This window comes from Artemia sp. Qi Xiang Cuo, chromosome 7, assembly GCF_049724085.1.
Source record: "Artemia sp. Qi Xiang Cuo chromosome 7, ASM4972408v1, whole genome shotgun sequence".
In the NCBI taxonomy this organism is placed as follows: domain Eukaryota; kingdom Metazoa; phylum Arthropoda; class Branchiopoda; order Anostraca; family Artemiidae; genus Artemia; species Artemia sp. Qi Xiang Cuo.
Genome location: NC_142800.1, coordinates 28,580,011 through 28,603,719, shown reverse-complemented (window position 1 = coordinate 28,603,719; position 23,709 = coordinate 28,580,011). Strand labels below are relative to the sequence as shown.

The 23,709-nt window shown below is 37.8% G+C and overlaps 1 protein-coding gene across 1 annotated transcript in view; it reads right to left on the bottom strand.

The window, feature by feature from the left end:
- LOC148950136 (1,5-anhydro-D-fructose reductase-like) overlaps positions 1-23,709 on the bottom strand; it is a 116,183-nt gene that overhangs the window by 9,065 nt on the left and 83,409 nt on the right. Inside the window, exon 4 of the mRNA XM_089091466.1 lies at positions 6,166-6,282. Coding sequence (XP_088947592.1) covers positions 6,166-6,282 — 117 coding nt within the window. The remainder of the gene's footprint in view (positions 1-6,165; positions 6,283-23,709) is intronic.

Genomic DNA, 23,709 nt, shown 5'->3' with positions numbered 1-23,709 from the left:
GATTGGACGAAAAAGGTCTAGAGAAAAAGGTGAACTCAAGTACTTGTAGAAAATAGCATCGACGCTACATCAAACCTTTTACAAACAGACTGGAGAAGGGAACAACTGGTCCTGCCCAATTAGCCCTATTCTAGATCTTTTGGAGTGGTGCCAACAAGCGTGTTGGCAGTAACTTGGAGTTTACTGGAAAAGGGCAAAAAAAAAAAAAAAAAAAAATGTTTGTAATATAGACCCTTCCATGAATCTTCGATTTGGCTATCATTTTAAAGAAGAAACGCAAATTGTCGTAAAACTGAGCTAAGAAAAGTTTTGAAAGTTCCAACTGACAATGGAAACAAATTGAATTTTACTTAAAGAAATTGAGTCATTTTCTGAAGAATAGCAGTCAGCTTACTAAATTACAGGTTGTCTATCTTTCTATATTTTAGAGTATGGCGAATTATGTTTTTTCTGAAAGATTAATATATGTTTCACAGCATTTGAGAATTTGTGGAAAAATATTTCCCTTTCCCATCTTTGAAGTCATTTAATCTGAATTTACAATCTAGGAGACGTTTACTGCCATTATTAGTTTTTCTTCCGAAATAACACATCTAATAGACCAGTCTATCACAATCAGGAGACATTATTTAGATTTTTAACACTCTTGAATATGATGCAACCACTTCATTGACTGCTACAGGTAAATAGTCAAGGGGTTTCTTGTTTTTATTCAGCACAGCACCGAGCAAAAAGGACAGTAATCTGTATCAACACAGGAAAGGATAGGTTCTTAGGGTGTTTTAAGGTGTGGGTATCTTAGGATATCTTAGGGTCAGGGTATCCAAGGCCATACCCAGGGGGTTGAGGGTTCGAACCCCCGCCCCTGAAATGTTCGCCTGACTCGTAAAAACATAACAAAAACGAATATAAATGAATTTTTTATGTGTTGTTTTAGTTTTTTTGTGTAAACCGACCCCCCCCCCCGAAGAATTGATTGTGTAAAACACCCCCTGAAAAAATCCTGGATATGGCCTTGAAGGTATCTATAGGTTCTTAAGGTGTGGTCTTAGGGCATCAACAGAAGGGGGATGGGACCAGCGAAATTTGAAAGGCCTTTGGCAATTAAGCAAAACAGTAAAAACTGTTGTTTGATATAAACAAAACAAAACAAAAATAATAAATATTTCAGCATTTCACAAGTAATCTTCCACAGTTCTATTCACCTATACACCGCCGGTTTTGTAGAATAATGAAGACAATGAGAAAAAACAAAATAAAATAAAAGGCTCAATCACGCTAAATCTCATAAAACAATTGTAGAAGAGGGTATTTTCTGCTTTCCTTAATATATATGAGTATAAGCTTTTTCTTAATATGCATATGTATTTACTGCTTTTCTTAATAATATATAGTTTCTCAATAACTTTCTATACTTAATAACTTTCTCAGATTTGTTACATGAATATTTAAAAACTGAGTATTTTCTAAGTTAAAACTTTTTCTAGGGAAGGCTCGCTGTCTTTTCAGGTGTCTGGTGTCCAACTCTGTAATAATAATATAGATTAGAGTATCTTTTCTCCTCTTGTCATGTTCACTTCGAAAGGTTTTTTTTTTTTTTTTTTTTTTTTTTTTTTTTTTTTTTGAGCACTGAAGACGACTTTGCGGAGGTCCTTGTCGAAATATTTGCTTGTTCTTCGTCGTCATATTTGACCACTGGCTGACAAAATCCTTGTTTTCTCACCTATTTGACTTCATTTTTTCATTTATTATATCCTTTCCTCTCTTGGTTTCATAACTCTGTAACAACCAGGTGTCTAGATAGAGTAACAGATGTATGTCAGTTCTGAGAATCTTATGAATGAGTTTTATGTTTAAAAAGGTGGTAGAGAGCTTTTTCCACTGCGAATAAAATTTAGAAAAAGAATATTATAAATTTATTTACTAAGTGGTATTTTTATAACTTAAAAATGAAACTAAAATCATGTATTTAATGTGTGTTTTTTTCTCCTTCAGACATTAATGCAATGCTAGTTTATATGATCCGTAAAGCGGACCAGTCTTACCGGTCATACAAAATCCTGGGCTGTGTTCATCAGCGTAATTGCTTAGAATAAAAATGAGACTTTAGAATAGTCATTGAGAATTTCTTGTCCAAATCAAATTGTTGACATTTAGCTTCAGGAAGAAAATTAGTTTAAAGATTTATGCTGTAGTATTTCATTTTTTAGTGCTTAAGTATTTCAGGTATTTCCGTTTCGAAACTTCGAATGTATTTCAGTTTTGGCTATATTTTGACCTCGCAAGGACACCAAAAAACTTGTTTATTCTTTATAAAATCGTATTTTATTGGGCATCTTATGGACGAACCACCAAATGAATCAGCCAATTGGAACCCTGGTTTCCCTTTGCTTTATACAAAAAAAATGTTTTCAATTATTCAGTGGATTTTGGCTATGTCCGTAAAAAATTAAAGGAAAACAGGGTTTTATCGATTCCTTGATGCTTGAGATTGGGGACTAAATTCACCACGTGCTTGAGGACTAATATTTTGAGTATTATTGTTAGTATGCTTGAGTATTAAAAGTACCTTGAAAACGTCCTCCCAAGTGCACTGAGACCTAACAATGTAAGTACACTCAAAATTATTTTTAGGTTTGGTGTTTTCCAAAAGTGGCTACAAACAGTACGGCCTCATCTTTTACTCAAGTTTTAGTTGTCGAAGGCCCCTATTTGGAATTCAGTAGAATGTCCAAAAATATTTTATTCATTTAATGTTATATCTTGAATTGTGTGCATAGGAGAGGGCTGTACCATATTTTTACCATTTGCACCATATTTTTATGGCCTCTATGATTTTAATCCGATACTTATATGGGGACTTCCTCCCAACTGAGTAAAACCAGATTATAAGTTTGCACAAACTTGAAAATCTGTTGCAAGACTAATTGGTTAACTGCTATAGACTAATAAATTGCAAAGAATTGACGAAATAAAATTTTCCAGGTCTCTGAAGAAATAAAAAACTTAATTTAAACATCATTTCAAAAAAGTTTATTTCTACTTGATAATTTAGAGCCTTTGGTTGAAGGGTATGCCACGAGGATCGGCCATATGAGATCCTTTCATCTGTAATTTGGAGGGGGGAGGGGTGAAACGTGATCCATTTTTAATTGAGGTTGAACCTCAAAGGGGCCCAATACGACTTGCTCAGTGCAAATATTTACGATAAATAATTTAATCATTTTGCATTTAATTTATAGTTTTTATTCCCTAATGCATTATGAATTCTTTTTTCTACTGAAAATTACTTTGATGTTTGAAAGGGATCTGCTATCCAAATAGTACTACTACTACTACTAACAACTGACCGCAGCACCAAGCCGCCTGAGGCTAACACAGCCACGCACGCTCCTCCTCCACCCCAATCTATTCAAAGTCTATCTTTTTACACCCTCCCAGGAAGTTCCAGTTTCCCTTAAATCTGTCTTTATGACATCCTCCCAACCCAACCGCGGACGACCTGCTTTTCGTTTAACTCTAGACCAGTGGTTTCCAACCAATCTTGCTCTATGTCCCACCTCGGCATTTTTAAAATAGATTAGATTTTGTTGCCCAGAATATAACACGTATTCACATGAAGGAAGCTATTGACTTGGTATCTTTTTTCGAGTGTTCCTCTAGGTGTATTTTATGCGAATGAATTTTTTTTCTGGATGCAACAGCTTTCATACAATGCACGACATTGTTACAATACTATCATGTATCTGTTTTGCTTTGCCCTTTAAATATATGTGAAAGTGACGTCATTTACATGAAAATTTTTTTTATTTTTAATAATGGCTCTAGAGTATTTTCAGTCGAAGGGTGTACGTCCTTCCCATGACCCATCAAAATGTTCCCATGACCCACCGGTGGGACGTGTACCCCACGTTGGGAATCACGGCCCTAGACGGTTCGCCGGAAAGGACAATCTTTGGCAATCTTCATCCACAGAACGTGCCCTCGCCATTTCAACCTTTATCTCATTATAGCCCAAGAAAGCGAGGTTGAACCATACTTTTTGTCCAGCCTACAGTTTGAAACACTGTCAATCAGCTGGCCACCCAGAACAATCAGTAAGCAATTTCCGTGGAAAAAATCTAGCAAATCTTCATCCGCTTTTTGGAACGCCCATGCTTCAGAAACATATTTGACCACTGCCATTATTGTTGCTTCCAATATTCTAATCATCTAATCATGACTTGCAGTCTTATCTTCCTATTCTTCAAAACATTTTTTAAGTATGAAAAAAAACAAACCTGTGGCTTGGCTATTCTACTTTTAACATCTTGACTGCTCCCACCGTCTTTACTAATAATACTACCAAGGTAAATGAAGGTGTCCACCTGATCAATCTTTTCGTTATCCAACGTCATCTTTTCATCGGCACTTATTCCTAGCCTTAGCGACTTAGTCTTCTTAATAATAATTTTCAGACCTATTCTTGCACCTTAAACTCACAAAACCTCTAAAAGTTCATTCATTTTGCACACACTTTCATCTAGGATGCTTAAATCATCAGCATAATTTAATTCCCGGAATGTCTCCACCCCCCCCCCCCCCCGTTTGATTCCGTGTTCTCCCATTGCCTTTCCTGTGCTCCTCAAGACAAAGTCCATCAAAATGATCCATATAAAGAGGAATAGAGCACAACCTTGCTTAACTCCTGATTTAATATGAAACCAATCCCTTGCTCTTTACACTAAAGTTTTTAGTATACTTTAAGAAAGCTTCAAATTCCAATCAAATTTGTGTTTCAGGGGTCGTTCCTAAAGGATTGGGCCAAAAAGTAAAACTTTAGCATAAATAGCGAGGAATCGAGGAGAGGAAAGCACCCCTCATATACGGAACAATTTCATTTCGTTTTAAGTTTTAATATTACTCCTTACTCTCAGTTGAAAACTTTTTTTTATTTAATTTCTGATCGTTTTCAAATAATGCCTAATAATCCCTCCCCCCTCCGTGAAAAATTCTCCCGCGGGAATTTCTCCCCGCTTAAAATTCTGCTCCCTGCAAAATTCTCTACGGATAATTTCCTCCTTGCTTTAAATTCCCCCCGGAAAATTTACTACAGGTAATTCTGCCTTAAAAGTTCTCCTTAGCCTATTTTCATTTAAAAAATATTTATTTTATATTTAATTTCTTATCCTTTTTCAGATCCTGTCGGAAATTCCCCCCACCTTCGTTTAAAATTTTTCTGGAAATCAACATTCCCCAATGAAAATCTCCTCTGGAGAGATTCTTTCGAAGAAAATTCCCCCCGAGAATTCCAACCCCGCCAAAAATTTTCCCCGGACGGCTCCCCCGTAATATCTCTACATGTAAGATTGAGTCGCCAAAACGAAAATAAAGCAAATAAAGAGAATTTCATACAAGAATTTTGACAAATATCTCCAGGAAAGTTAACCCCAGAAACTTTCCTCCCCACAGAAAATTATCCCCATGTAAAATACCCACTCCCTCCCCGAAAAACGTCTGTATTCATCTCAATAACGAATACTATATGTAAATAATGGTCAAATTCCATAACTGGCAGCCCTTTCCCCAGATGCTGTGGGTGGGGGTCATGTCACCCAAGAAAAATAGTTATTGAACTTTTCTAGAATGCTGAACAAAATGATTATCTTAAAAATTTAGTCGGTTGATTTTGGGAAAAAAGGGGCATGGGAGGGGTGTCCGTTAATTTTGGTCACTCAAAAACGACACTAGAACTTTTGATTTCCGTTCAGTTGAGCCCTCTACCGATCTTCTAGGACCATTGGTTCGATACGATCACCACTGAGGAAAAAAAAACACAACAAATTAACATTCATCCATGATTTGTCTTTTAGTGAAAAATACAAAATTCCACGTTTTTGCAGATAGGAGCTTGAAACATCTACAACATGGTCCTTTGATACGCTGAATCTGGTGAGGCAGAAGGTGTGAGTAGTTTGTCTCGATAAATTTAGCTACACTGGAGCTTAATTGCATGCCACATTTTGCCACAAAGTAAAGAAGTTTTGAACAAGCTGTGACGTCATTGAAGTTAAATAATTTCACAACTATGTGAAGTTACTTATCTATTTTTTAAAATAAATTGAAATAGACATATGAATCTGTTAATAAGCTGGTTCCAGTCTAGAATTGGTTTAGTTCACTTACCTGGTTATTAGCAGGTTGAATTCGGCAGCCATTCATGATCTTTCGAATTTGAAACTCATTGAAATTAGAAAGGCCAATATTTTTTGCTAATCCTAGGTCTACTTGTTGCTCCATAGCCTGTGTAACAAAAAAAACATCAACCAGATATATTAATCTTAAAATAAAATAATAAGGAAGACCATATGTAGTCTATGCTACCTGGTAAGCAAGAGCGATGTAAGCACAATAGCTATGCTATGTGGTTTTGCGTTATTTCTATAAATTAATTTAAAAAACTTTTTCCACAAAATAAGTTTTTCAAAGAAAAGTAAAGAACTCCATTAAACAAAAATTTAGCAAAAATAAAATCAAACAATCTACCAGGTGTGAAACTACCACAAATCAGCATCGATAAATAAATGAAACCCAAAACGAACAGGTATTGCAATAATTAACCGAGTCAAACTCAAAACGAGCAGAAATTAACATAAGGTGGACGCAAAACCCCTAAGCCATCCCAGGCCAGAACAAAATTTTCACTTTACTGAAAAAATACAAATGTTTTTACTTTTATAACTTTAATCAAATAATATTCCCATTTTGATAACTGAATATTACTATATGTATACTAAACTGACGATGCACATTCATTCATTTTTTTCCAGTAAAGTGCAAATTTTGTTCTGGCCTTGGGAAGGCATAGGGGTTTTGCACCAAACTTATGTTAATTTCTGCTCGTTCTGAGTTAACCCTGTTATACCCTGGGGGCATATAAAGTTTTTATAGAAGGCGTTGTCGTAGAAACTTCAAAAAAGGCTCAATCGATTGGAAATTCAAAGGGCTAGTGCCCTTTTTAATAGTCGAAAGTGATTGGAGGGCAACTAGCCCCCCAACGACCATCATTTCCCCAAACATATCCAATCAAAATTTTGAAATAGCCATTTTGTTCAGCGTAGTTGATTTCTAGATAGAAAATATGTTTTTGACAAAGAAACTCCCCCACAACCCTCAGGGAAAGGGTTTTAAGTTATGCCCTGGGGGCATATAAGGTTTCTATAGAAGGTGTTGTCGTAGAAACATCAAAAAAGGCTCATTCGATTGAAAATTCAAAGGGCTAGTGCCCTTTTTAATATTCGAAAGTGATTGGAGGGCAACTAGACCCCCCGCCCCACGCCCATCATTTCCCCAAACAAATCCAATCAAAATTTCGAGTTCAGCGCAGTTGATTTCCAGAAAGAAAATATTTTTTTGAGGAGAACACTCCTCCAAAGCCCTCAGGGCAAGGGTTTTAAGTTATGTCCTGGGGGCATATAAGGTTTTGAAAGAAGGCTTTGTCGTAGAAACTTCAAAAAAAAGCTCATTCGACTGGCAAATTCAAAGGGCTAGTGCCCTTTTTAATAGTCGAAATTGATTGGACGACAACTACCCCCCCCCCACGCCCATCATTCCCCCAAATACATCCAATAAAATTTTTGAAACGGCCATTTTGTTCAGTGTATTTGATTTCCAGATATAAATTATGTTTTTGAGGAGGACACTCCCCCACAACCCTCAGGGCAAGGATTATAAGTTATGCCCTGGGGGCGTATAAGGTTTTTATTGAAATCTCTGTCGTACAAACTTGAAAAAGGGCTCATTCGTTTTGAAATTCAAAGGGATTGTACCCTTTTTGATAGTCGAAAGTGATTTGAGGGCAACTAACCCCCCTCTCACGCCCTCCTTTTTCCCAAACACATCCAATCAAAATTTTTAGATAGCCATTTTATTCAACGTAGTTGAAAGTTTTGTAAATTAGGTCTTTAAGGATGACAACCCCTCCCCCACAGCCGTCAGGGCAAGGGTTGTAAGTTATGCCCTGGGGCATATAAAGTTTTTATTGAAAGCGTTGTCGTAGAAACTTCAAAAGGGCACATTGAATTGGAAATTGATAGGGCTAGTGCCTTTTTAATAGTTGAAAGTCATTGGATAGCGACTAACGCCCCTCTCACGCCCACCATTTTCCGAAACTCATCCAATCAAAATTTTGAGATATCCATTTTGTTCAACGTAGTTGAACGTTATGGAAATTAGGTCTTTTACGATGATAACCCCCTCAGAGCCCTCAGTGCATGGGTTGTAAATTATGCCCTGGGGGCATATAAAGTTTATATAGAAAGTTTTGTACAAATCATAGACAGCACGACCGCACTGCCTAAGTAAAGAACGGGGACACTCGAAAACGAGACAAGAAACGGGGACTGAGGAAAGAGGAGGACACTCCCCCACAACCCTCAGGGCAAGGGTTTTAAGTTATGCCCTGGTTGCATATAATAACGATGTTGGCACAATGTATTATTTATTAATTTTTTTCCTTTAGAGCAGGGCACTTCGTATCGAAGAAGTTGTCGTAGAAACTTCGAAAAGTGCTCATTCAATTAGAAATTGGAGTGACTTGTCCCCTTTTTAATAGTCGAAAGTGATTGGAAGGCGACTACCACCCCTCTCACGCCCACCATTTTCCCAAACACATCCAACCAAAATTTTGAGATAGCCATGTGGCACAATGTGTTTTTTTTCTTCTTCTGCAGTCGGGCACTTCGTATCGAAGGAGTTGTCGTAGAAACTTCGAAAAGGGCTCATTCGATTGTAAATTGGAGTGGCTAGTGCCCTTTTTAATAGTCAAAAGTGATTGGAGGGCAACTAGCCCCCCCCACGCCCATCATTCCCCCAATTACATCCAATCAAAACTTTGAGATAGCCATTTTGTTCAGCGTAGTTGATTTCCGGATAGAAAATATGTTTTTAAGGAGGACACTCCCCCACAACCCTCGGGGCAAGGGTTTTAAGTTATGCCCGAAGGGCATATAAGAACGATGTTGGCACAATGTACTATGTATTATTTTTTTTTCCTTTAGAGAAGGGCACTTCATTTGGAAGGGGTCGTCGTAGAAACTTCAAAAGGGGTTCATTCGATTAGAAATTGAGAGTTCTAGCGAAGTTTTTAATAGTTGAAAGTGATTGTTTTATATATGTTTTTGTGATATGTTGAAACTTCAAAAGGGGCTCATTCGATTGGAAATTGAGAGTTCTAAATAGTTGAAATAGTTGAAGTTTTTAATAGTTGAAAGTGATTGTTTTATATATGTTTTGTGATATGATAGTGATATGTTTTTGAGGAGGACACTCCCCCACAACCCTCAGGGAAAGGGTTTTAAGTTTTGCCGTAGGAGCATATAAGGTTTTTATAGAAGGTGTTGCCGTAGAAACTTCAAAACAGGCTCAGTCGATTGGAAATTCGAAGGGCTAGTACCCTTTTTAATAGTCGAAAGTGATTGGAGGGCAACTAGCTCCCACCCCCACGCCCATCATTGCCCCAAAACAGGCTCATTCGATTGGAGATTCGAAGGGCTAGTATCCTTTTTAATTGTCGAATGTGATTGGAGGGCAATTAGCCCCCCCCCACGCCCATCATTCCCCCAAACACATACAATCAAAATTTTGAGATAGCCCTTTTGTTCAGCGTAGTTGATTTCCAGATCGAAAATATGTTTTGAGGAGGACACTCTCCCACAACCCTCAGGGCAAGGGTTTTAAGTTATGCCCTGGGGGCATATAAGGTTTTTATAGAAGACGTTGTCGTCGAAAATTCAAAAAAGGCTTATTCGATTGGAAATTCAAAGGGCTAGTACCCTTTTCAATAGTTGAAAGTGTTTGGAGGGCAACTAGCCCCCACTCACACCCATCATTTCCCCAAAGACATCCAATCAAAATTTTGATATAGCCATCTTGTTCTGCGTATTCAATTTCTAGACAAAAAATATGTTTTTGAGGAGGATACTCTTCCACAGCCCCCTGGGGAAGGGTTTTAAGTTATGCCCTGGGGGCATATAAGGTTTTCTAGAAGGAGTTGTCGTAAAAACTTCAAAAAAGGCTCATTCAATTGGAAATTCGAAGGGCTAGTACCCTTTTTAATAGTCGAAAGTGATTGGAGGGCAACTAGCCCCCCTCCCACGCCCATCATTCCCCCAAACACATCCAATTGAAATTTTGAGATAGCCATTTTGTTCGGTGTAGTTGATTTCCAGATAGAAAATATATTTTTGAGAAGGACAATCCCCCACAACCCTCGGGGCAAGGGTTTTAAGTTATGCCCTGAGGGCATATAAGAACGATGTTGGCACAATGTACTATCTATTATTTTTTTCCTTTAGAGCTGGGCACTTCATATGGAAGGGGTCGTTGTAGAAACTTCAAAAGGGGCTCATTCAATTGGAAATTGTGAGTTCCAGTGCCCTTTTTTATAGTCGAAAGGGATTGGAGGGCAACTAGTCCCCCCCACGCTCATCATTCCCCCAAACACATCCAATAGAAATTTTGAGATAGCCATTTTGTTCAGCGTAGTTGAGTTCCAGATAAAAAATATGTTTTGAGGAGTAAACTCCCCCACAACCCTCAGGGCAAGGGTTTTAAGTTATGCCTGGGGGATATTAGGTTTTTATAGAAGGGGTTATAGTAGAAACTTCAAAACAGGCTCATTCAATCGGAAATTCGAAGGGCTAGTAACCTTTTTAATAGTCGAAAGTGATTGGAGGGCCACTAGCCCCCCCCCCCCCCAAACGCCCATCATTCCCCCAAACACATCGAAGAAGTTGTCGTAGAAACTTCGAAAAGGGCTCATTCGATTGGAAATTTGAGTGGCTAGTGCCCTTTTTAATAGTCGAAAGTGATTGGAGGGCAACTAGCCCTCCCCCCACGCCCATCATTCCCCCAAACGCATCCAATAAAATTTTGAGATAGCCATTTTGTTCAGCGTTGTCGATTCCAGATAGAAAATATGTTTTGAGAAGGACACTCCTCCACAACCCTCAGGGCAAGGGTTTTAAGTTATGCCCTGGGGGCATAAAAGGTTTTTATAGAAGGCGTTGTCGTAGAAACTTCAAAACAGGCTCATTCGATTGGAAATTCAAAGGGCTAGTGCCCTTTTTAATTGTCGAAAGTGATTGGAGGGCAACTAGGCCCCCCCACGCCCATCATTCCCCCAAACACATCTAATCAAAATTTCGAGATAGCCATTTTGTTCAGCGTAGTTGATTTTCTGATAGAAAATATGTTTTGAGTTGGACACTCTCCCACAACCCTCAGGGCAAGGGTTTAAAATTATGCCCTGGGGGCATATAAGGTTTGTATAGAAAGCTTTGTCGTCGAAAATTCAAAAAAAAGCTCATTCGATTGGAAATTCAAAGGGCTAGTGCCCTTTTTGATAGTCTAAAGTGATTGGAGGGCAACTAGCCCCCCCCCCCAGGCCCATCATTTCCCCAAACAAATCCAATCAAAATTTTGAGATAGCCATTTTGTTCAGTGTAGTTGATTTCCCAACATAAAATTTGTTTTTGAGGAGGACACTCCCCCACAATCCCCAGGGGAAGGGTTTTAAGTTATGCCCTGGGGGCATATAAGGTTTTTATAGAAGGCGTTGTCGTAGAAACTTCAAAACAGACTCATTCGATTGGAAATTGGAAAGGCTAGTACCCTTTTTAATAGTCGAAAGTGATTGGAGAGCAACTAGCCCCCCCCCCTACGCCCATCATTCCCCCAAACACATCCAATCAAAATTTTGAGATAGCCATTTTGTTCAGCGTCGTTGATTCCAGATAGAAAATATATTTTTGAGGAGGACACTCCCCCACAACCCTCGGGGCAAGGGTTTTAAGTTATGCCCTGGGGGCATATAAGGTTTTTATTGAAGGCGTTATCGTAGAAACTTCAAAACAGGCTCATTCGATTGGAGATTCGAAGGGCTAGTATCCTTTTTAATTGTCGAAAGTGATTGGAGGGCAACTAGGCCCCCCCAAACCGATCATTCCCCCAAACACATCTAATCAAAATTTTGAGATAGCCATTTTGTTCAGCGTAGTTGATTTTCAGATACAAAATTTGTTTTGAGGAGGACACTCTCCCACAACCCTCAGGGCAAGGGTTTTAAATTATGCCCTGGGGGCATATAAGGTTCTTATAGAAAGCTTTGTCGTAGAAACTTCAAAACAGTCTCATTCGATTGGAAATTGGAAGGGCTAGTACCCTTTTTAATAGTCAAAAGTGATTGAAGGGCAACTAGCCCCCCCCCCCACACCCATCATTCCCCCAAACACATCCAATCAAAATTTTGAGATAGCCATTTTGTTCAGCGGAGTTGATTCCCACATGTAAAATATGTTTTTCTGAAGGTCAATCCTCCACAACCCTTGGAGCAAGGGTTTTAAGCTATTCCCTGAGGGCATTTAAGAAGGAAGTTGGCACAATGTACTATCTATTATTTTTTTTTCTTTAGAGATGGGCACTTCATATGGAAGGGGTCGTTGTAGAAACTTGTAGAAGCTCATTCGATTGGAAATTGAGAGTTCTAGGGCCCTTTTTAATAGTCAAAAGTCATTGGAGGGACAATAGCCCCCCCCCAAGCTCATCATTCTCCCAAAAACATCCAATCAAAGTTTTGAGATAGCCATTTTGTTCAGCGTAGTTGATTTCCAGATAGAAAATATGTTTTTGAGAAGGACACTACCCTCAGGGCAAGGGTTTTAAGTTATGCCCTGGGGGCATATAAGGTTTTTATAGAAGGCGTTGTCGCAAATACTTCAAAACAGGCTCATTCGATTGGAAGCTCAAAGGGCTAGTACCCTTTTTAATAGTCGAAAGCGATTGGAGGGCAACTAGCCCCCCCCCTCGCGCCAATCATTCCCCAAAACACATCCAATCAAAATTTTGAGATAGCCATTTTGTTCAGTGTAGTTGATTTCCCGATAGAAAATAAGTTTTTCAGGAGGACACTCCCCCACAACCCTCAGGACAAGGGTGTTAAGTTATGCCCTAGGGGCATATAAGGTTTTTATAGAAGGCGTTGTCGTAGAAACTTCAAAAAAGGCTCATTCGATTGGAAATTAAAGGGCTAGTACCCTTTTGAATAATCGAAAGTGATTAGAGACTAACTAGCCCCCCCCCCACCACCCCTACGCCCATAATTTTCCCAAGCACATCCAATCAAAATTTTGAGATAGCCAATTTGTTCAGCCCTCAGGGCAAGGGTTTTAAGTTATGCCCTGGGGACATATAAGGTTTTTAAAGAAGGCGTTGTCGTAGAAATTTAAAAAAAAAGCTCATTCGATTGGAAATTCAAAGGGCTAGCGCCCTTTTTAATAGTCGAAAGTAATTGAAGGGCAACTACCCCCCCACGCCCCTCTTTCCCCCAAACACATCCAATAAAAATTTTGATATAGCGATTTTGTTCAGCGTAGTTCATTTCCAGATAGAAAATATATTTTTGAGGAGGACACTCCCCCACAACCCTCAGGGCAAGGATTATAAGTTATTCCTTTGGGGTATATAAGGTTTTTATTGACATCTTTGTCGTAGAAACTTGAAAAAGGGCTCATTCGATTTGAAATTCAAAGGGATAGTACCCTTTTTAATAGTTGAAAGTGATTTGAGGGCAACTAACCCCCCTCTCATGTCCACCATTTTCCAAAGCACATCCAATCAAAATTTTTAGATAGCCATTTTATTCAACGTAGTTGAAAGTTTTGCAAATTAGGTCTTTAAGGATGACAACCCCTCCCACCACAGCCCTCAGGGCAAGGGTTGTAAGTTATGCCCAGGGGCATATAAAGTTTTTATTGAAAGCGTTGTCATAGAAACTTCAAAAGGGCTCATTCAATTGGAAATTGAAAGGGCTAGTGCCTTTTTTAATAAAGAAAATATAAATATGAAAAAAATATAAATGTTTTTAATTTTATAACTTTAATAAATCAAATAATATTAACATTTTGATTACTAAATATCAGTATATGTACATTAAAGTGAGAATACATATTTATTGGTATTTTTTTCAGTAAAGTAAGAATTTTGTTCTGGCCTTGGGAAGGCATAGGGGTTTTGCCCCCAACTTATGTTAATTTCTGCTCGTTTTGAGTTTGACTCGGTTATTAATTGTAATTTCTGTTCGTTTTGGGTTTCTTCTATTTATAAATGCTGATTTGTGGTAGTTTCACGCTTGGTAGATTATTTTATTTTTGCTCATTTTTTGTTTAATGGAGTTCTTTACTTTTCTTTGAAAAACTTATTTTGTGGATATTTTTTTTTAAATTAATATCTATAAAGGGTCAAATAGGCAAAGATTTATGGACATTATTTCACCACAAAGTTGACATAAGTAACGCCAAATACTACCCTGCCTTCATACAAAAAAGGTTATGTACACAATAGAGGTTATCTCTCTTGTGAGACAATGACTGGAATGAAACGTAAGCGAATATTTCGTCAACAGCTATTTCAATGGACAATAAAAAATAAATGGAAAAAACTTACAACTAAAAAAAACAACCAAATTAAAATTATTCTCGGCGTCATCTATCGACACAAGCTTGGCTCAGCTGAACTTGCATAGTGATGCTCCTGGAATTCTTTTAAGGATCTTGCCTAACTTGGGCTGATTGATGATGGTGAAACTCTTTTGATTTGGTCCATTTTTAGATTTTTCCGAAATTTTAAATCGTTTTGGATAGTAATTTATTATGTTTGATCTATTTTTTATTTTTGTCGAAGACCGGTGTTGAAAAGGCGTCCAAAATATGGGCTTTGTTTCTGTTCTAGTCACTGTCTTCACAAAACCAATGTCTATTTCTGTAAAAATTCTTATTTTGTGTTTAATCGATACAAATCTAGTTATATCACTCGCCGAAAACTTTTTTTTTTAAAAAAGGTTTTGAACCAGTCCTAGGACCAAATAATAAGAAAAAATTTACACTTCGCTCCCTGTGAGTGTTTAATATCGCTTTTGTACTTTTACATATTTTCAACCTAGTCAAGTCAAAAAAATTACATTAATATACCTTTATTGCATATTGGTTGTGTCGTGTGTCGTAGCGTCAAATCATTTTAAAAAACTTTTAACGTTGTACATTCAAAAGAAAATTTCCTGGAAAAAATAAACGATCAATAGCACCGGCCTTCCCCCAGAATGACAGACATTTTAGCCCTTGGGAATTCAAAACCAACTGCTTAGGTCAGTCAACTTTATACTAAAACACATCACATCACTTAACAGAAAAAAAATAACAAACAGATATAATCTTGTCCACTTTCTTCCATTGTTTGTTTTTTCAGTTTAGTTGGTTTGGGGACTTGTTTAATAGAGACTTAAAGACCAATCAATATATAGGTCAGAGATAAAAATAAATGAAGGGAATTGTTCTACATAACTAAAAAAGATTTTTATCCCTCAGGATGTCTATTATTGCTGGGTTGCAGTCCTTACTTGTAGGGGCGTGGTTTGGGAGGGACAAGGGGGGGGGCAGTTGCCCCCCCCATAGGTGACCATAAGCTGAATTCCAGGGGAGGCAAACCTCGTCTAATTGACACTTTTAATGCTATATAACAGAAATTTCAGAAAAAAAATATATAAATAAGGCAACATCATTCAGCCAGGGGGGGCGAGCGCCCCCTGACCCCCTTTATCTGTGCCCCTGCCCCCCTGCCCCCTTTTATGGGCGCCCATGCCCCCCAATAATATGGAGAAATAATTATTATATAGCTCATGCTCCTTGAATATCTGGATATGGACCCCTCTTCCCCCCCTCCCCAATGAAAATTCTTTAGATTCACCCCTGCTTGCTTGGGACTAAGCAATAAATAGCACCCGCGTTCCTTTACCACATCGGAATTTACTGCGGTGGTCAGAATCTTTGGCAACCGGGTTTGGACTATGGGGTATTGCCAGTAGAAATGACCCTAAAGGTCCCACGAGTCACCCCTGCTGCCACCTACAACTTTTTTACATAATGTATGCATGTTTTTATGTCTGTTCGTTGTCAGTGAGAATGAAAAAACAGGAATTTTCTCACTTTGATGGATGTTTTTTGGACGGTTATGGGTGTTAGTCAATTTATTTGTTGTTTTTCATGGATGTCAACATCAATTTATGTCTGTTTTATGGTTTTTGTCACTGAGAATGAAAAAACAGAATTTTTCTCACTTTTATGGATGTTTTCTGTATTATTGAGCCTAATGGGGAACAGGGTCAATGACACTTCGTTCAAGATCAATTGATTTGTTGTTTGGCGAATGTTAAGAGTTTCCAGGAATCCTGGAAACAGTTAGATCACGTGTTTCCTTCTCAGCCAATCAGCGATTCAGATACATCCCCCTTCTCAGCCAATCAGAAGGCTGGTTACATATTAGCCGCAGAGGGAATATAAGGCAAGGATTTTTGCTATATTTGTTTTATTAGTCTGTGAATAGAATTCAAAGGAGTGAGAAGAAGAACAGTTTGACTTTACTCATTTGGATATATATATTTGTGCTGATAGCGAGTGGAACGTTTACACTCTTAGAAGTTGATAGTGGAGTTGATGGTAATAATACAAGAGCACAAAACATTGCGGTGGAAATCACAAGAGGATCACGGCTTTGTCTGGAATGGGATGAAGTATATGCAAGATATGTGATATCCTTGAGCAAATTTAAAATGGAGGATCAATTATGTTTCGCTGCCAAAGTTGATATAGCACATGTGAATAGACTTCAATGTGCTTCAAGTGCATTGGTGAAAAATATCGAAGACAATAAACTGTATCGCTAATTGTATATGCATAGTATTATTGTTGTTGTTGTAATTATTCAACACAATTGTTTTTAAATCGAAAATGTCCCGTTTCTTTTATGTTTAGGGCTAAAGAATCAGGGTCAGTCTAGATTCAACAGTCAGAGGGAAAGGATTGAAAAATGAATAAACTTAAGAAAGAGAGAATTAGATCAAATCTAGTGTTTATGGAAAAAACATTTGATTTTGGATGACGATTTTCTCGAGTTATCTCTTCAACGCAAGATATTCTCTCGTCAGGGAACACTTGACAATATAATGAGGAGTGATTCTCCCCCATTGGAATATTGTATGAAACTTTTAAAATGTGATTCAAATGCTTATACTCATTTTAGTGATATATTAATTGGAACAAAGCAGAATAATATCGTGGATATACTTTTGAAAACATTTCCAATAGATTCAGTGTAGATGGCTCCTCCTTCGAAAGAGGTAATGTCACAGAGTTACTCCTCTCCCTATTCCTCCACCCTTAATTTATCCATCAGCAGGAACGATCTGTTTCCTTTTAGCTGTGAGAGAGTTGACAACGGAAACCAAAAAAATGTTCTATACATGTCCATTGTGCATGTACACTCTTGGCAGTTGGACTCAATGTGAGAATTGTACAATTATTGATGACTATAGTGAAAAGTGTAAATTATGTAATCCTTGTAAATTATATAGAGGATATGCAGTACAAATGAAAGGATGTAATTCATGTCTTGAAGAGGTGTGTGACTCTCACGCTAGAGGACACCTGTGCTCCAATTGTCACTATGATAAATGTGATCAATGGGAGAATACTTACCCCTCTATTATTGGAGAGAATCCCAAATGTGATTTTAGTTTATTTCTACGAGATTGGTATTGTCGTGGATTTAAATTATTATGGGAAGAGGAATCTGGTCTACAATTCAACTGTTGGAGTAACAAGACAATTTGGTTTCTACGTCATCGTTGTGACGACACTGCCTACTATGACTATAAACCAAGTGATTTTCATTTGGCAGTTACCGAATTTGATTCACCATTTGAAAACACTGTATGTGATATCGCTTCAAATAGACAGATTGAAACTCGTGAATTTCATAATATGAATGCAAATAGCATCATTGACTACACAAAGAGGTATGTCCAATGTGAAGTTACATTATACTGTAGAAAATATGACCCTGACTTTGCAGCCAGTCAAGACCAATTTACAGTGAATCCAAATGATTCACCGGGATTAGTGGTTCACTACAGTTGCTTATACAACGATGACGAAATATAAAGTGCAGATTTAAAGACATTGTTGTATATATATGCATTTTATTAATAAACAAATTCACAAACATTTTTTAAGCACTTTACTTTTAGGGCACTGAAATCAAAACTGTATAGGTCTGAGAGGATATTTTCCACTAGAAAGTCGTTCAGACGTGGATTGTCACTATAAATATGGAGAAACTGCTTGTAAGTATAGCCGCGACATCGGAACACAAAATATAGTAGTACATGGAAGCCACAGCTTTTAGTCGTTAGATCCTGCACCCTCTTCTGATTCTGAATAATAGTTTTCCAACTGCTCTCAATATAGTTGCTGATGTGGGGTGTGTAGAATGTATAGGGTAGACCAAGAGGATCAAAAAATTCAATCGTCTTCATTGTTTGAAAGATGCACAGCCAATGACCCGTCAGCACATTCGATGGACTGCTATGAACAATAATCAAGGTATTGTTGATACTTTGAACTTTTCCAAGAAAGTCCAAGGGTAGACAATAGGATTTGTACCGTGACATGTAGGGGTCCATATTAAATACATTGATTATTTGACTGGTGTTCATGGCGCCAAGTCTAGTAGAACACTGCCTTTAGGAGTGATTTCCCAATAGGTTTTATATTGATTTAGTGAGATTAGCGCAATACTCTCAGCCAATGGATCGGCAAATGTACACTCTAAACTCACACTCCCCTTACGTACTATACTCATATCCTGTGTACCCGACAAATCCAGTACAATGATACCATGTGTTTTAGCAAACATATCTTCGGTTATACCATTTTCAAATAGTTGAGAGTCATGATCTAGGGTTTGCATTGTCAACTCATACAATGTTCTATAGGATATATCAAAAGATAGATTGTAGAGTGGGATGCCGTTTACTTTGCACACAAGAGATGAAAGTCCAAACATCTCGAATTTATGTGGGCATTCAGTCCACGATCCTATTGCACTTTGGTTTTTTACAAATGCCAAAGCGAGTTTTGATGGAATTTCACCATTGATAAAGGATGAATCGGTGAAGGTGCGTGAGCCCATGGCAATATGACGTTGATTGGTGATTGTATGAGGAACAAGTAGTTTAATATTATTTCCATTGGCTCTCAGTTTTTCCACGGCCAAAGCAACAGAACTCATGACCTGTTGTTTGCGTACATGAAGTATTGCCGAGGTGAGGGAGAGACTTACATCAGGATTGGCAGCAAGTTCTTTTCTCAAAATGAAAATGGAGGGTGCAAGCGTTAGTTTTATATCCACTTTAACATTGGGTGGCAGCCATTGCGGTATATGAAATATTTCAAAATATATTTTTCCAACTAGATGCAATTCACTAGTTGTAGCATTTCTAAGCACATCTGTACTATCAATATTAGTAATATATTCATATCCATTGGAGGTGCCTCTCAATTCCTTTTATGACTTGGGTGTCATCAGCATGAATTGCATATAGCTAGTATAATTTGAGAGATTGTTCCTTGTGCTCACCAGCGTGCCATTGATGTAAACACTAATTTGACGAAATAAATTATGTAATATAGAATTTTCATAGGATATCCCATCGGCCCAAATTGGCATTGTATTATCAGATTTTCTGACTTTCATATGCAAATCTGTAAATGTTGAAGACATGTCCATAAACTAGTCTTCATTGGAATAAATTTGAAAGTGGATATTATCGGAGAGGGGTTGTTGTGGATAAAATTGTTCATAGTATCCATGCTTGACACTCACATCAACATTTTCTGCATTGAATAGATTCAATGAGGCGGTGATTGAAGGTTGAGAATCCTTATGCGGCAGGTAGGACATCTTAGGAGAAGAAATCTAGTTTCGATCTAACAATTTTCTTCCTGGGGCTTCTTCTTCTGTTTACACTACGTGTCGGCTTTTTCCTTCTTTTCTTTGACAAGAGGGACGATGTCTTTCGTGTCCAACCTGAGTGGAGACTGATGAGAGATGCATTGTTTCTTGACATTTTTAAGCCTTTACCATTTTTTTTTTAGTTGCTCACCAAGGGTTTGCTCAATATACCTAAGATTTTCCGAAGCACTTTTTTTTAAATCCTTGCCAGAGCCCCAATCGTATAGTGTAGAGGATGCAAAATCTGTCGCAGCCGGTACAAGATATTTTCTAGCCAGTGGTAGTGACGAGCGAAAGAGCTTAGCAAACCAACTGCCAAGACCGTAGCCAGACATTGACAAGTGACCTTTGTAATAGTCCATTCCATTGCCCTGTTGTCTTTGACCAAGAGTATTAGCATAGCAGTCAATATCAGGACAAGTGAATACCACTTTTTTATTAGACATCTTGTTGTTGTTGAACGATGGGACGAAAATGGCATGTAATCACAGCCAAACCTTTTGAAATTGCTATGGGATCACCCAATTCAGTTCTTAGTGTTAACTGACAGAGTTCCAAATAGGAAGTGTTTACGGGAATATACTGAAGATGCTTTATATTGTAGTGGTGAATATGTTCTCGATTGGTTTTTCGTTCAAGAAGTCGTAGGTGGGGAACATTTGAATTACCAACCCGAGATGTTTCCACAAATGAGGCGTAGAGAAATATACAAGTGTCCGTGGAGAAGGCAGGCGGGTAGTCAGCAAAAATGAAATCAGTGTTTCCGGCACTTTTACCGTTGATTATATTGGGCTTAAAGCCAAGAACATCCTTTAGGCTATCATTGAGAATAACTTTTTCACTGGCAATAGGTGAACTGATGTAGATCTTACCCTCCTCCTTTGAATAGTTGAAATGAAAAGCTCCTTTTTTACGAGCGGAAATTCTTTTATTGATAGAACAACATAAATCATTCATTCAGTTGAGCTCCACATGGGGTAATTCAATATATGGATAATCCATCCAATTGATTTTTTGAATTTGTTCTTGATCACTTGAGGGTGGTGGCGGCCAATCATAGGGTCTAATTTTTATATCATATTTACGATCTTGTCTCAGGATGTTTTAGGTATTTTTGAGAATACAGTCGACAAGAGCCACTTCATACTTTCCATTGTCGTCGAATTTGATGGTGGGGGAGAGTTTCGTCCAAAAATCACTTGTTCTATTCAAGTCATTGTAGAGAGGATCAGAAACATTGGACATGAAAGTCACATAGAAATCATTGGGCAATGTTAATATCTTCAGCACTTACCCAAGAATCAAAATCTGAGTTGTATCCTAGCCAGGGAACAAGCAACTGTCTCTTGCCCCTACGAGTACGACTCTTTAATATCTTTTCAATTTGATTAATTTCACTAGTCTTTCTACCTTTTGGCAGTTCGTATTCATACGAACCGCCGAGAATTTTATCATCTTTGGTCTCTCGCAGTTGATATGGCGTGGGCTCAATGTCTAGGATTTTGGACACTTCAAAAAGTTCGGTGCTCCATAAATAATTCCCGTTTTCAAAAATATTGGTGGTTCTATTAATTCGAACACTATCACCACCATTGTATTTTTTCTTAACATTTTTTTTTCTATTCCAACATTGGAATATTGCTTTATAACAGCATCAAACGTTTTTTAATGGCAATGAACATCACGAGGGCTCGAGTTGTGCCGAGATTGATGAGGTCGATGGTTGTATATCTGCAGGATTTTATCTAAATCATGAATAAAAGCTGGTGTATTTTTCAAGGTACAATATCTTGAAATTAATAGACGAATCGTTCTTATTAATCGTTCAGCCAATGCAGCCTTTATCGGACTGTGACTATGATAAAGTGTTGTATTATATTTCAATAGAACCTTTTGCACATATAGATTAACAAATTCACTGCCACGATCCGATTGAATTTTTCTATACGAATCCTGTTCAAGAATACTTTCAATGGCCCGAGCAACTTCAACACCTCTCTTTGATCGTAATGGAATGGTATAGGCATAGCGACTAAAGACAATGATTGCCACCATAATATATTTGTAGGGTGCATTGTGACGCCGTTGAACTGCGTCTACAGTTAAAAGATCCGTTTGCATTATATGCAGAGGGAAAAAGGCTTTAGTTTGCCGATATTGTTTGCTGCGAAGCCTGTGATTCCGATGCAGTGTTTAACTCGATTCATTCTCTAGATACTCTTTTGCTTTTTTAAATGTGGTGCCGGAGACAACTTTAGAAAGCGTTTTGGGAGAACTTTAACTTCCCGCTTCACCAATATTTTCATAGACACCTTTCAGAATTTCATCCATTTTGAACGCAAACACGTAGTGTAATGTCCCCTCCCCTTTTGCACACTGGAGGGTGAATCAATTCGTCTTTGCTTTTGACTAGCAGCCACAGGTGTTGTAAAATCATTGCTGCTGTTGCTAGTATTTTCCAATATTGAATCTTCTTCTTTTTTAAATTTTATTGGTGATGGTGTTGTTGGAGGACTATATTCTCTTAGTTTCTTAAGAATTTTATTATTGTCAATATGACTTTTGGGGAAGTTTGATGCTTTTAAAAAGGAGTATAGATTATTTTCAAATTATAAAAGTCATTTACGATTCATCACCTTATCACAAATTAAATCAACTAGATTATAACTTTTTCCCTGAATTAAAATTCGTTTCCCTGTTCTGTCGACTTGAACTTGATGATCATCACCAGTTTCCAACATGAGATATGATAATACTCTTTTACTCTGTTCTCTATAGGTGAGTGGCAATAGGCTTCCAATTTTCAATACAATCGAATTCAAGTCTTTCTCCTTTGTTTGTGCAGAATAGTGAGGAGATTTTTCCTGTTCGGAGGGATTGGTGACAGTGGTGGTAGTGGATCTCTTACGATAAGGTTAATGTTTTTCCAGACGTCGCAATGCATCTTGAAAGAAAAGAATTTTTTTGTCATCGGCAATCTTCTTATCATTAATGAATTTGTTTAGATTGTCTTCAAAATGTTCGACGGGCGAGAGGACAAGTTCAAATGGAGTCAATTCATATGGTTTGGCCATTCTCTAGAGAAAACTGTTTACAAGTCATGCAATTATTGGCAGTAAAAGTGTGAAAAAGCTACCGCCCGCTGGAAGGAGACGTTTTCTTTTAAAAAATGTTCCCTTGTTTTTACAAGCCAAGGCGCGTACAGTGGAACGATGTTGCTTTGTCTGTTGTCTAACACCTTCTGGCAGTTGAACATTGCCCTCAGTTAAATTTAAACAAAGTTCAGATATTATATTAATGCAATCCTTGTCGACACCATGTTTAAGTATGGCCTTCCTAAGCAAGGGTTTTGAAGTGCTTAAAACGGAAAATAAATGCCGTTATTCATGTAGCTTCTTCAATGTCATAATTGCAACTAATAGCCTTTTCTACTGTTCACCGGAAGATATACTGTAATTTCATTGTTGAAAATGTCGGTGACTACACGTAGGTCCTCGGGTGTGCTCTGATTAAGATCCAGCAAAATGTAACCGTAGGGTTTATTAGTCGCCTGAGTGTACGCTGACAACAGAAATTTTGGGCCGCTGGGGTATATCTGTTTATTGAGAGTTATGAGCGAGCTATAATCACGAACAACTCGATAGATAATATAGATAGTGCAATTCAAAGCAAGAGTTCGCATACATTTGCTCTGATGAAACAGATTGTGTAGAACTAGGGTTATGGAAATGTGTTCATGGTGGGAGCGAACAGTGAACAGTTGTAGCATTTCCTGTGAGAACTGTTCAATGGATTCAGCCAAATCATCAATAATCAGCCATGAGTTCG